The following is a 15,110-nucleotide window of genomic DNA, read 5'->3' on the forward strand; positions in this document are numbered from 1 at the left end:
AATGGAAGCGGGGGAGGCGGTGCCACCCGTGGCCGTGCATGGAGGGAGGGCGCTCCGCTCTGCTCCTCCCGCCCCCTGCCGCGGCGAGTTGGTACGTCCCCCTTGGCGCTCCTCCCTCCCGGCCGCCCCCCCCTGCCTCCAGCCCCGGTGTAGTGGCCGTTGTCGGGCAGCCGGCGGCTCAGTGCGGGGCGCAGCGCGGAGCCCGCTCGGGTCTCGCCTCCGCGGCGGATGGGACTGTAGCGACGGGTGATTTCGCCGCGGCCCCCATGTTTTCCCCCAGCCAGGAGGAGCACTGCGCGCCCAACAAGGAGCCCGTCAAGTACGGGGAGCTGGTGGTGCTGGGGTGAGCGCTGTGGAGGGGGCGACGGCGACGGCGGCGGCGGCGGGGGGGGGGGGGGGGGGAAGAAGCGCGGCCCCGTCCCGGGACGGGGGGGGGGGGGGGGGGGGGCGGTCGGGCCGCGTCGTCTCCCCGCTGAGGTGACGCTCGGGGCCGGCGGCGGGGAGGGGGGGGAGAAGGGGGCGGTCGCCGCTTCCCGCCTTTCCCCCGCCCGGGCGCGCTGGGCGGCCGTTGGGGTCCCGCTGCGTGGGGGCGGCAACTTCGCCCTCCTGCCGCCGCGGCTGCCTCGGGGGAAAGGGGGGGGTGGGAAGGGAAGGGAAGAGAAGGGGGAGGGAGGGCCGGTTGTCGGGCACCGTGACCGCGGGGCCTTGCGGGGCCGGCGCGGCGGGCTGGGAAGAAACTTTATGCGGGTGGGAAGCGTGTGCGTGCGGGGGGGGTGCGGGGATGGAGGAGACACGCACACACCCGGGACCCCCGGTCCTGCCGCCGGTGCCGTTCGCAGGTGCTGACGAGCAGCGTTCCGTGGCCGCTTGCTGGCGGCTTCCCCCCTCGCTCCGAGAGACGGCGTCCTCCGCGCCGGCTGCGGGGGAGATGACTTTGGAATTAGGAGGGAAGGCGGGGGGTGGGGGGGAGAGGAGGAGGAGGAGGATGAGGCGCTTCTCTTCAGATTCGTAGTGGAAATGTTTGTTTTCTCAGCGTGATGCGGACCTTGGAGTAATCCGCTGGGTCCTGTGCTCTCGCTCTGCTGCGGGAGCTGGCGGGGCGCTGTAGCGGCGGCTGCGGGAGCGGTGCCTGTGCCTGAGCCGCGCTCGCTGGGAGCCCTTGCGGACCCCGTGAGAGACGCTTCATTTTGGTGGCTCGATACGCTGGACGCGCGGGGTTGAGGGAACAGTTTTTAGCGGCGAACACAATGGGAAGGTTTCGAGCCGGCCTTGAAGGAGAGCAGTTGCGGCCGTGCTGCCTTATTCAGCCTCCCCCGGAGCCTGTTCCGCGTGTGCTGCAAGGTCGTGGAGAGCCTGACACTGATTAGGAGTTTGTGTGGTGGGGGCTGTTTGGTTTGGGCTGGCCGTTTCGTAAGGAGCTGCGTTCACCTCTGCAGAGGAACTGCTTGAGTCTTTTTGGAGCAGATCAGCTATAAAACAGCAGCCAACGCTGATGACTCCAGCCGTGTACCTTATTTCCTGAAGGGATGCTAAATGTTTCTTATCACGAGACTAGGTCAAGCCAGAGTTGCTGTGGAGTGAAATGCAGTGATTGCCATGGATGGGGTGTAGCTGGCGCTTGAAAAGTCTTGAATTTATGCCGACTGACTTAATTTGGGAGAAATATTCCATATCGAGCTAAATTTAATAAAGGAACGTTCTTGCTGTTCCAGTTGTGGGAATGGTGGGTAACCTCAGCAGTGCAACGCTGTCTCTGACAATGAAGTCGTAGTATAATGCTGAATCTTTAATTAAATTAGAGTGCATAAATTGATGTTGTGCTGCAGAGGCTTTTTGTGCACAGCTGGAAGCGTTTTCCTTTCTGTTGCTTTACTATTTTTAGCAGCAGTTGAAAGTACACAAGTATGAAATGTTTTGGCTCTGATCTTAACCTAGCAGAGTCTGGTGTGCTTTTCCTTTAATATGGAAATGCATTGATCTCAGCTTATCAGCTCTGCCAGAGGTCTTGATCTTCACCGCTGTGTGTTGAAACACGCCAATAAAATCTAAATAAACTTTATATGGCTGAGTTTAGTTTTTATTTGAGTGTCAGCTGTTCTCTAAAACTACCGGGGTTCTATCTTCAGGGTGTTACATGCTAAAAAAGCAAACAAATCCTCTTGTCCTTGCAGTAGGATCATGAGCAAGAAGTCTGCACTGGCAGCAGGATCTTGCTGGTCAGTATGTCTCTGTAGGCTGCCTGGAAACAATAGGGCATTGGCTGTCATGGCTTACTGGCACAGCGTGCTTGGATGTGATGTAGAAGTAGGTAGATGTGATGGAAGCAGTGCAGGAAGTGCCATGGCTCCAGTAACTACATTTTTCCATTTTTGGACTGGAGATTGGGGTTTTTAGGATTTGATTGTTGTGTTTCCTGTTAAAAGATGTCTTAAATGTTACGTGCAGTGCCATAAGTAATACAAGCATACCTCTTTTCCTTTGGTGACTCAACATTTGTGACTAGGAACTCTTGGAACAGCTTAAGCATCTGTTCAGTGTTCTAAAAGAAATAATACCTGTTTTGTATTAAAATCTTGTAATCTGGAGTTCCCTTTAAACAAAACAATGCAAATCTCCTCCCCACAGCGAAGCTGAGACCTGTGCACTGCAGAAGCATAGCATTGCAGCTCGTTACAGCTGCTTGCTTAAAATTGATAAGTGACCTTACAGCTAGATTAAAGGAAAAGTTGCTTTGAGACACTGTGTGTTTCTCTAATAAAATGATTAAAAAGCGCATCGATTGTGATGTTGACGAGTAACTTGTCTGGAGCTGTGAGACTTTTGAATTAGATAGTGAAAAGGATGATGAACAAAGGAACTGGCGTACCTGACAAACTGCTGAGACTCCTGGTTTTTTAGATGACAAAACTTTCCCTTTATCTTTTGCTCTTCCTCTGTCTTAGAAGTCTTAAAGTAGGGTTGTTCTATACTCGACCTTTAACTGAAGGGGATGGCGTTCTTTTGGCAAGTTCTCCCACCAGAACATGTTCCTCTATTGTCTTGTGATAGTTGTGACTCCTTGTCTGCCTGTTAGTGTGATCAGAGGGTAAACCCTAAGGCATTTGGAGTCGGTCATTGCAGCTAATACATTTCTGATAACCTTCTCCCAGTAGCCCCTTAGGTACATTCTGCATGTGATGTGGCAGTGCATGTTTGCCTAAGATTTTGTTGAGGTTTACATAATCAGTGTTGTCATGAACAAAAACAGTTTATGTAAATCAAGCCAGACAGGTCAAGATGGCTGGTAAAGAAGAGATCATCTGCTGATTGTGAATCTGCTTGTGGAATCTGATTGTGTACATCTGCTCGGAGCATCATCTGTTCACAAAAGGCTGTGGATTTCTTGGTGAAGCAGAAACATTCATATTCTAATTTAAAAAAAAAAACAAAACACACAAAACCAAACAAGACCAAAAAAGAAAAGACAAAGCTGTGCTTGAAGTCCTGTCAAAGTAATGGCTCATTATGTATTTCTTGGAACGTGGGGCTGCTAGGAATTTTGAAGGAGACAGTGAATACAGTAATGAGTACCTGAATAGAGTGTCATGGTGTAAACATGTTGTTTGCCAGTAGCCTTCATTTGACTTGTCTGTTACCTGGTTAGCAGTACAGAACGACTTCCAGTTAAGAACTGTGCTAGGGAAAGCAAAAATCAACTCCTGAAGTGCGTTGTAAGTCCTGCCCCCCTCCTCCCGGTACCCCTTTCTTTCCCCCAGGTTTAGTTGTACTCTGAAGAATTTATTCTGGTATGATGGTGCTCAGGCCAGTGAGGCTTTGCTGGGTGCTGGTCTCTGGCTGCGTGGGGCAGCTTCCACTGGAGGCAGGTGTCAGTGGGCTGGTGCTAAACCTCTCTTCCTTTGGGACTGCATGAATGTAAACACGTAACGTAGGCTGTGAGTATGTCTTTGTGGGCTGTTCCAATATGGAATGATGTTGATGGACTTTAACTTGTCAGACAAGTCATTTGATTAACTTGGTGTGAGTTGAAGGGGAAATACCAAAGGAGGATAAGTTTTAGTCAATGGCTGAGCTCCCTGGCAGCAAAAGGATTTTGTACCTGATGTTAGATAGATACTTCCAATGTGATGTATTATGACCAATTTAAGGAGTTTCGATAGAGTTTCTAATAGGGGTGTGTATATAAGTGTACTGCCACCTAATCACTGGCAAGGAGGTGCAGCCTGATGCATCCTTAGACTTTCACAGACTTAATGGATTTTGCAATAGCTAATTATTTTTTTATCTAACTAGACAGAGCTCTTAAGGGCTGTTGTCCAGTGTTGTTATAGTGGTCACTTTGAAATCCTTGGCATTTTATGCACAAATTTTTGCACATTAAGAGAAATACATTGTTTAACTTAAAGGCTGCAGTGCCCCAAGGAGCCTCCATCAGTTGTCACCTGGGCTTTGTTTTACATGGGCTGTTGGTCCTCCTCTTAACCTTTTAGAAAAAAAGGAATAAAATTCTCATCTGTGTTTATGGTGATAAATTCTACGGCAGATTTTGGGAAGGTGTTCTGATTGATGACCCACTTTATACTTAGAGCAAATTTAGATTTGGAGCATGCCTTTCTGTGTTAATCTGAAAGGACCTCCATTTTTGGAGTCCTGTTTCTCATTCAGGCTTTTTCAGACTGATCAAAGTTGCCCCTCAGCCACTACCTCCTTGAGGATGAGCTAAATAAAGTTCCTGAAGCGCTTCCTACTTCTAAGCACGTTTCCAGTTTTCACCTCACCTGTTTGGCTTTCGTGGAACTCTCTTGTTAATCACTTGCTGTGCAGCTCAGGAAGAAGCTGATGCTGTTTTCTAGTACTGTTGGCAAAACAGATGCACTGTAGTGTTTCTGCTTCTTGGAATCTCTTTGCTTCTGTTTACTGACCCAAGGGGGGTGGTGGCATCATCCTGGCTGTGGCATTAAACTGGGGACTTACGCTGCATTTCATACAGATTTGCTGTCTGATATCAAGCTGAAGGTTTGTTTTTTAATGATTCTGTAATTCTCTGCACTATATTGGTGAGACTGCTCAGCTGACAGGGGTTCTGCTTCTGAGCCTTATTTTAAAATGCACGTTAGGCTTCATTGAAAGAAGAGTCTATGGCAAATAACGGTAGCCACCCGTTAAGTACGGTCAAGGTCATGGTTCTCTCTGAGAATCATTTGCTTCAGCAGTCATAGCTGGAAGGCTGCTGCTCTGGAGAAACAGTTTTTGTTGTTGTTTGATACTGACAGCAGCTTCTTGGAGACTTTAATGTCTTGTGCTTAGTTTATGATGGATCTTACATGCCGCATATTGAGGACGTGATCAGTGCCAGCTCAGAGCTCGCAGGCAGATTAATCAAACACCAGCAGAATTGTGTCTGAATAGAACATTAACTGGAATGTAGAGGGGAAAAATAGTAGGAAAGGTTATATTTGAGGAAAGGTTCATGGATTTTTCAGTGAAAGCTTCTGTATGGCTGGATAGAGCAAAGGTTTTGCTCCATTTAAGCTGAGAAAGAACACATACCCGAGTTGGTTCTCTGCGACTGTTGTATTCCTTGGAGTACTTTTGACTTTCTCAGAATGCAGATTTTTATTCAGCTGAAGGCTTTATTCACAGCATCTTGATACTGATGTGAAATCAGAGAGCAGAAACTTCAAACTCTAGAAGCTAAAAATCTATATTTGTTGAAGCAAATCAGAGCATCAAACATCTGCATGTTTAATACTTGTTATAAAGAAGCTGTGTGCAGTCTGGAAGTTAAACTGTAATCCCTTTGGCAGGTACAGGTGGTAGGTCACACATGTAGAAGTTGAAGACTTAGGGTTTTTTTCCCCTTAAAATATGGAAAACAAACCATTTACTCCAGGCAAACAACTTCATTGCCTTTCATGCACTTCCCACGTGGTAACAAATAGCTGCTGCTTTCCTATCCTGGCAGGATCAGGGATGTGGTTTTCTGCTTTCAGCTGAAATTTGTAAATGAGTAGATACTGTGAAAGTCCACTTGGTTCTACTTTAAAATATGCATATAAACCTAGAAATTACTTTCTAGGCTACTAAGATTTGTTTCTTTGTTGCTGAAAGCAGCCTCTTGCTTAAGCTATTTCATGCTCTGTCTTGACAGGAGGCTGTTTTTCAACTGTGGTTACAAGGTTGCTTGAGAACAGATTTTCTTTTTTTTCTAAGAAGTCAGGAACTTCTTATTATCCAGTTCAAACTAAATTATAACAGTCTTACTTACAGTGGAGTGGAATATGCTGCTCTCTTAACTTGCTTAGTCCTTATTCCTTACTAAGTGATCGTGTGTGCCAGCTCGATGCTTTGAGAAGATGCAACCTCTTTTTCCTGTACTCTAAGCTAATGAGAAGCTGTGGGAGCATAGTATGGCGCTGAGCCTGAGCCAACATGCCTTGCTGAAGTTAAGGTTTATTAGTTCTGAGTGCCAGCAGAGGAGTTTTACAACTGTTTGCAAAATACTACAGCCGTGCCTGTAGGCAACAGCTGTTTAGGTAGGCTGAACCAGCCCTCTTCGCCTGTCCTTTTTCTTCTTGTATATGTCTGCACATGTTTTGGCTCTGAATTTTTTCTTGAGTATCTGGAAGGTTTCATACCCATACTAGTGACAAAGATGACTCTGGTGTGTTGTACAGTTGCAGTCTTACTCTGTGTTTTGTAGAAGCGCTCCTGCTGGTTTCATCTAGAGCTGTGTGGTTCCTCTGCGCTGTCATGCTTGTGGTCAGCAGGGCAGGTGAAGTAGAGGAGGATTCGCTCTGAGCTTCCAGCTCCAAGCAGAAGCTCCAGTTGGCTTCCAGGTATACTTTGTACTGCCAAATCCTGTTCCACTTGTACTGCTTGATACCCTAAATATCACGTGTGTTGAGGATGCCTTTCCTTTTATCAGCAAACATCCTTATTCTCACTCTGTGTCGAGGTCGCCACTGAAAAGCCTGCATGTGACTTGTCACGAGCTTAAACCTTGAGGGGCAGGAGCGGGGATGCTGGCAGAGAGCATGCCTGCTTCCAGAGACTTGTAGGGCAAAGCTGCTCCTCCTGTTTGTTTTGTAAATACATCACTCACTGGTGTCCTAGCATTTTTCACTTATTACCTGCGTATGCTAATACTGTGGTGAAGGGGTCCCACTTTTCACATGAGTTGTTTTCCTGGTGACAAGATGCAGTTCAGGATTGTATGCCTCCTTTACCTTTGCCTCCTATTTTTCAGATGTCTACTTGTGTAGCTTTATGTGGGTTAATATGGGTGCTTGAGATCATAGTGTCATTTACATACTTTGGGGAACCAATTCATAACTTCTCTGGCAGACTCTATGCAACATCTGGGATTAGACTGTTTTAATCCTACCCCTTGTGGGCCTGGAATATACATCTTTGTCCTTATATTAAGCAAATAGCACATTGAAGAGCAGTAGGGGCCTCCAGAGCAGTGTGCCATGGGGGTGTGAGGGGGGATTGCATGTGCATCCTCTCTGGATGACCAGATGTGCCTCTTCTGTGAGAGGATTTGTACATTTAACCTTGTAACATGACCTCCTGTGCAAGTACTCTCTTGCTGGGTCTCTGTGTACTCTTGGTGACTATATGATGGCTATGTGATTTATCACTAAACAGAGATGGGGGGAGAGGAAGGGTGGCAAACAGTAAGCTGTTTGTGGTTTGTCTTAACAACTGAGTAAGCATCGTGGTGCTGGGAGTTCAGCAGTAAGAGTAACCTGTCTTTGGGTTTGGTTCTTCAAATTAAACCTCTTTCTACTGCCCTTCCCATAAGCAGCACTTAGTGCCTAGAGTTAATAGAGGTTCAGATACAAGATGATAGTCCTTGTAGGAAATGTTTTCACAGCAAAGCTTCATCAGTATAAACTTTCAGCCTTTGAAAGCTTGTTACTGGGGTGTTACATGGCAGGAGGATGCAGTGTTTTAATGTGATGGTGCTGTGATAGGTGAACACAATGTTGGTGGACTTCTGTTGTCAAGGATAGCCTGTCTGTGTTTCGGTGAGTGTAACTTCTGTGCCTGAATATAGGGGGCTTCTGAGCAGTGTGTGCAAGAATCAGCTGTTCTGCACTGGAGTTTTGTGTGGCTCTTCTGAGGCTAGAATATGAAGTCCTGTCAGGTCAGTCAGGAGTGTGCATGCAGCTTCATAATAGCAGCAGTTATTAGCTCATGGTGAAGGAAGAATAAGTCAGCTAAAAGCTTTCCTCTGTTTCACAACAGAAATGTCATAGAGACAAAGGATATTATAAACAGCGGTTGTGAGAATGGATACAGACATCATCTTCGGTGCTGAAGAGTTTGTTTTATTAAAAGCAAAGTGGTTTTGAGATGAGCTGAATTTGATTAGGCACGATTTCAAGGTGCCGATTGCTGAAGGACCTATTAGGCTGCTTCTATCAATAGCAATTTGTTCCTGTTGTAGGGAGGAAAGTTAAGCAAGCCCTGCTCTGTGCTTCTGGAAGTCATGTACTTTAGCTAGTGTTTTTCTTTCTCCTGTTATAACAGTATCATCTTTAATACTGGACTTAAGCACATGGCATACTATGACCGTGTAGCTCAAAACTAGTGTGCTTAAATGAGGATGAGCTAGATGTGGGGCTGTTCCTAATTAACCTAGCAGAAGGCTTTCTATGCTAGGGAATGGTACAGAGGCCACGTGTTCTTCTGTAATCAGCTGTGGTGATGCATTTAGTAGGCTTTCAAACTGCTCTTTGCCCTCAAATATGTATGCTATCTTTATTTTGGAATCCAGTAAGTTCATAAATGAAGAAATAATACTCTTCAAGCTGCATGCCTTGAGTATTGCCTAAATGAGCAGGTAGGCTTCAGACTGAGGTGTATTCTCTTAAGGTATATGAATGTCATGGATGAAGACAAAGTGGTACTGACTGTGGAGACAATTAGTCACTGTATGAAAGTAAACTAAACAAATTGAAGCATATAAAACCTTCAGTCTTCTCTTGCCTATTACAAATAAACTGGGGACCAAATGTGCGAACTCTCTAGCACGTGCCTCTAGGAAGAGTGAAAGAACTGTTTAGTCTGGACACAGAAGTTAATGGGCTGAGACTTTGAGACAAGCACAGCTGTATTTCTTCATGTGCAACAGCATGACTTTATTTTGATTGTTGATTTCTGATATAGTAATGGGGGGGTCATAGCCCTTGGAACAGGAATAGTGTGTGTATGTCCTTCTCTCATAGGAAAGCCAGAGTTGTTGAAAGACACCTAGAGCTGTAGGGTTCCAGCTTCCCTGCATGTCCTGTGGCAGGATTCTGTAGCTCACAGATGACTGCATTTTTTATGGAGCATTGACTAATAAACCACAATGTTGGTGTATTTCAGCTTGTCTGCCTGATAGTCCCTGTGTGACCTCTGAGAGCAAGCAGCTGGGAAACCCAGTCCTTGGGTTCAAAAATCATGTCGGCATTGGAGAGGAATCTCTCAGACTAGATAGGATTCATTACCCTGTGGTAGTTGTCCTAACCTTCCCACTAACAGATGTGCAAGACCTACTTTGAATTACTTTCTGAACATTAAAACTTGCTGGGAGAGCTTCCCAGTGCATCAGGGAGTGAGTTTTGAATTCCTGACTTCAGTGTGTGGCCTTTTGTCACAGGCTGTGGGCAGATGTCCTGGTCCAGAGTCCTGTGTGTGATGGGAGAAGGTAACAACAGTGCCTTGGTGCAGGTTCCTGCTCCCTCTGGCAGAACAGCAGTGGAGACAGAGGATTGCTTCCTAAAGGTGTTTGCTAATCTGATTTTGCTAGAAGACTTAATTAAATGGTCTGTCATACCTCAGTGGCTTTTGCCAAGAAGCTACCAGCAAATTAGGCAAATGGAACAAATTGTTCTTAGGGCAGATGTACGAGGAGGCAAGCTTTGGTTGGCATCAGCAGCTGAGTAACTTCTTCCATCAGCGCTAAATCTGGAGAAGGAAGTTTGGCAATAGCCAAGCAGATCAGCCTTGCATGGTTTTTTACTCTTCTTCTGTTTGTAGCTGGTCTTCACTGGGCTAATGAGAAGTTTAAAATACAGGAGATGCCTTTGAATGCCCCTGGCAAGCTGGCTGCTCCTGGGACCATGCCGGTGTGCCTGGAGGTTGCAGGAATGTGCCTCCATGGGCAGTGTCTGTGGAAGCTGCAGTGCTGTAGTCTGGCTGTGGTGAGATTTATTTTTTCCCTTAGGTAGGATGGCTTGTTGAATGTGCTGGGTGGAGACTGCAAGCTGCTCATTTGTTTATAGGGCTGTGTGCTGCCATATTTTGCACAATTCCAAAACCATTTCTTATCCTGTCTTGGCAGTGAGCCCCTGTACCTGCTCAAAGACTTTGAGTTTTCCCAAAAGCTCTACATTTGCTGTTTTGCCTTGGAGAGATAAACCATTGTTTGCAGTAATCTCAGCCTGCTTGCTGTTAGAGCAAAGAGAAAGCCTTAACTTTTGATTTTAATTGACAAAATACTGTTGTTATACTGCTGGCTCAGCCCCACCTTATCTCTTTGGTCGAACAATTGCACTTGTAGCTGCAATACTCAAGTGCTGTGTATCTAGTTTTATTGCAAGTTTTGAGTTTCCAGCATGCAGAGTCTGCTTTAATATAGCAAATGTCTTCCTGCATCCTTACATGGAAAGTTTAGAAAGTACTGTTCCCTCTGTAAGCAAAGCTAGGATTTAAGTGATTAGCAGGGTCTAAGTCAAGCTCAGTGTACCCTCCTATTTATTATGTGCAATGTGACTTTAAATTCAATTCAGGAATTGGTCTCTGATCATTTATTTCTAGTTTGTACTTTATACTCTGTGGAGGAGACTGGTTTATATTAAGGCTTTACCTACTGGAAATCTCTCAGCAGAGAGGACAATTGTAAAATACTTTGTTAAAGGGTAAGCAGATCTTTCTGTGGCAAAAATGATTTGCTCTTTCTCCTCTGGGCATTTCATAGCCCGTGCAGGGAGGAAGGAAGGAACTGGATTTCAGGTTGGCTGGGTTCCAGTTGCAGACTATTCAGGCCCCAGCCAGAAAGAGCAGGCTGATTTGTAAGTGTTGGGCAGAGATGGCAGTTGAGAAAAAACAATAGTCTCATTTTTGTGAACTGATGGAATGTGTTATGAATATGCCAAGTGGTAAAAGTCTGATGCTTTGTGCTATGCAGAGTTGGAGAAATCCATTAGAGGTGTTTGTACTGTATAAGTCAAGGAAGCAAAACACTTTAGTTGAGTTAAACAAAAAAAAAAAAAGGAAAAGGTAAGCATGTGTGATGCTCTTGAATATCCAGAAAAGTCTATTCACTTGTAAAGACTACAACTTTTTCATTAAAACCAGATGTCCAAAGTGACCTTCTCCCTCCCCTCCTCCTTACATGAACTAAGTGAAGCCTATGTAAGTCATTCATAGACTAGTTTGGGTTGGAAGAGACATTTAAAGGCCATCTGGTCAGACCCCTCCCCACAATGAGCTTCAGCTTCAACTCGATCGGGTTGTTCAGAACCCTGTCAACCTGACCTTGAATATTTCCAGGGATGGAGCATCTACAAACATCTGTGCAACCTGTTCCAGTGTTTCACCATGGTCATCATAAAAAATGTTAGTGTATCTAGTCTAAATCTATGCTCTTTTAGTTTAAGATCATTACCACTAGCAGGCTATAGGTCCTGCTAAAAAGTTTGTCCTCATCTTTCTTCTAAGCCCCCTTTAAGTACTGAAAGGCCATCATAAGGTCTCCTTGGAGCTTTCTCTTGTGCAGGCTGAACCCCAACTCTCTCAGCCTGTCCTGAGGTGCTCCAGCCTTTTGATTGTCTTCCTGGCCACCTCTGGACCCATGTCAGCAGGTTTATGGCCTTCCTGGCCTGAGGATCCCAGAGCTGGACCCAGCACTTCAGGTGAGGTTTCACCAGCGGGGAGTAAGAGGGGAGAATCATGCTGGTCATGCTGCTTTTGATGCAGCCCAGGATGCACTTGACTTTCCTGGGCTGTGAGCACGTATTGCTGGCTTGTATCCAGCTTTCCATCCACTCGTACCCTCAAATCCTCCTCAGCAGAGCTGCTCTCAGTCCTCGTGCCCCAGCCTGTGCTGATACAGGGAGTTGCCCCAACCCATGTGCAGGACCTTGTAGATCTTCCTTTGCCCACTGATGTAGTCACTCCATCAGAGAAAGCCTCTGGGTTGGTCAGGCAGTCTCTAGTTTACTTAAATGAAGGTAACTTCCCACCTATATTCATGGCTGAGTGTAAAGAAGGTTCTGCTTAGGGATAATCTATACTTTTCATCTTCTCCCTTCTTGCATCACTAGGTTTTACATATGCTGCTGGCTGCTTTTGGAGAAAGAAGAGTTTTATTTCAGGTACAGGCATATGCACAGTGTGACAACTGTTGTCAAAATTAAAACCAAGTCGTACAGCAAGTGGTGTTTGACAGGACCTTCTAGCTTCCTGGTTGTTGCTTGTTTTATTTTAATTTGCTTTGGAAGAACTAAAGTCCTGACAGTGACTGTTGAGATGTGTGTGGTTTGACTTGGCATAAATTAAGCCTGGTTAAACTCCAGGCAGCTTCTGAACAGGTGCCTGTTTCAAAGGGATGGTGGTTAGCTGCTCGTAGAGCTGGTTGTGTTTAAGTGATGTGGGATAAACTGTTCAAGGAACTGATACCTCTGAGACTGGAAAGGGCTGGTGTTGGGTAGGGGCAGAACAAGGCAGTTAGTTTTGGGGTGGTGACCCAAACAAATGGATTGAACTCAGATGTCTGAGGCAGTTACTGCTCCTGGCCACCCAGTGAGTGGTCTTGCAGGAGGATGCTGTATCCTCCCCTTTGCTGGCACTATTAGCTCTCTGTTCCCGTCATTTTCCATCTGCCTCTGATGAATACTCTGTGATTTACTGAAAGGTGCACTGACAGGTGAGGTTGTAGTCTGTAACTGGAAATGAAGTATGTCATTGAGCTGATTTTCCTCCAAAGCCTCCCAGTGCTGTTTGAGCTCTATCGAGGAGAGTCTGAGAGATGAATGAGCCCCTCACACCCCCACCTCATTTGGCATCAGGGAATCCATGTGACTGTGATTCTCACCTCTGAAGAAAAGCTTCAATTGGAGCTGTCACCTTGGTAGACAAAGAAGGAATCCAACTGCAAGACATGCACCCAGAGGAAATCATGCTTTGCTGGTTCTCTGGCTTCTGAAGCTCCTTGGGTTTTGTCTGTTCACTTTGTCACTACTGTTGCTTCACCCCTACAGCCTGGAGCAGTGGTGGGGTGTCAGCTTTGAATGGGAATGGACATAAATGTTCTGGCAGCACAACTAGCTGTGGTGAAGTTTGGATAGAGCAGAGTGGTGTAAGCTCTTGTGGCAGCCTGGATCACACTGGGAGGTCTGTCACAGGTGTTTGTGAAGAAAACTTCTGTGTAGTTGATGGTAATTGGATTGTATGTGAAAGATTTTGTGTTACTAAGTGTGCTTCATGGAGCACTCTGTGTAACACAGAAGTCTGGGAGTTGTCCAGACGTGAATGCCTTTCTAGTGGACCTACAGCTCGTTCCATTACATTGGGCAGTTCCAGGAGACTTCTGAGTTCTACAAAGAAACTGAAACATGCTGATGGGCCAAGTTTCTGTGCATCATTCTTATCTTCTGCTGCCACTCCAAGGTGCAGAGTGATGGCATCTCTCACTGAGAGAGAGTAGAGGCAAATGCCATAGCTCTTTCCTCTGCTTTTCATAGGGCTCTAGGAAGAAAGCAAAACAGTGGTGGGACACCCTTACAGATATTCTTATGGGTAGAATGCCAAGGTATTGACAGACTAGCAAGGGTCTGTGCTCTTTATTTCCAAAAATGCATATGCACTATCTTTGGCTGTGAGAGGGAGAAGAGGTAAGAACTCTTGGTATCTGCAAAACCCACATAAAAAGGAGATAAGCTGTGTTCTTGTGCATACTCAAGTCCTGGCAGGGCAGTGGGATGCAGACTTTCTTGGCATCATCCTACTCCCTCGTTCAGTTGAAAACAGTGTATCATGGCCTGGGTACCTGTATGGAGAGGGATGTCAGGTGTAGGAACTTGAGGGCATGAGAGTCTCTTGAGCCAGCCAGCTGTACTAGTATACCTGACTTCTGTGTCTCTGAACTAGTTCTTTTCAGATGTGCTTTGGGGGGGAATCCATTCCGAACTTCAGGCCAGGGCTCATGAGCTTTATTTCCACAGCTGAATTTCCATTTTGCTCGGAAATGCTACTTCTAAGTCCTGTAATGCTGTTTGGAATTATGTTCTGTACTTTGGGAAACATTGCCTTTCTTGCTCTGGTTTGCCCCATAGGGCACCTTTGCTTTTAAAATCAAAAAAGTGTAGATAAAAAGAGAGAAACATCTGGGGTGGCTTATTCTTTGAAAGCTGGTGAACAAAAATAGTCATAGAATGCTGACTGTCTTTGTGGGTTTTGGCTAAGAAAAGGAAAAAATTTGAGGGAGAGCTACATGTGGTTTTAAAGTTGTTTCGTGTTCTACAAACCGTTGTGCCATTTGTGCAAGTTGCTTAATATCTGTTGGAATGTATAAATGCATATCTTGAGAAACTTCAGGTCATGGTGTGTGTAACCAGGAGCAGTTGGGCTGGATTAGCACTCCAGATATGTTAAGTGAAAATGTTGGTCCTTGAAGCTTTGCTGCTATAGAGCCCTCAGCGTGGCTTTGGGGTTTCAGTGCTTGCATTTGTATATAGACAGAGACTCACACAGTTCTTACATAAAACAATGTCTCCCTGCACCACTGAGAACAGTGTGCCTTCCCATCTGGAGACAACAGCTTCTTCAAGTGGTCTCTGCAAGAAGCTATTTAGTGAGATACTTCCAGATATCATAATCTCTGAGCATTTAGGAATGAAAAACTTTAGGACTACATCACTTCTGGGGCAGCAACTCATTCTTGGAGCATGCAGATACCCTGTAATCCCTAAATACTTGTGATGGTGTTCTGAGACCTGTAAAGGGTCAGTGTTTATTCGATGTGAGGTGTTGGGCAGCCCTCTTAAGGGAAGAAAACCCTCAAAATTCTGTTGGTAAAAGGATGAAACTGAAGCACTTTGCTGTCATAAAGCTGT

General features: G+C 45.8%; 1 protein-coding gene across 1 annotated transcript in view; it reads left to right on the forward strand.

Annotated features, from left to right (window-relative positions):
- Positions 1-266: 266 nt before the first annotated feature.
- Positions 267-15,110, forward strand: part of PELI2 (pellino E3 ubiquitin protein ligase family member 2) — a gene marked incomplete at both ends in the record, with an annotated part of 73,134 nt that continues 58,290 nt past the window's right edge. Inside the window, one exon of the mRNA XM_084270640.1 lies at positions 267-343. Coding sequence (XP_084126766.1) covers positions 267-343 — 77 coding nt within the window. The remainder of the gene's footprint in view (positions 344-15,110) is intronic.

This window comes from Gallinula chloropus (assembly GCF_964237585.1).
Source record: "Gallinula chloropus genome assembly, chromosome: 14".
In the NCBI taxonomy this organism is placed as follows: Eukaryota; Metazoa; Chordata; class Aves; order Gruiformes; family Rallidae; genus Gallinula; species Gallinula chloropus.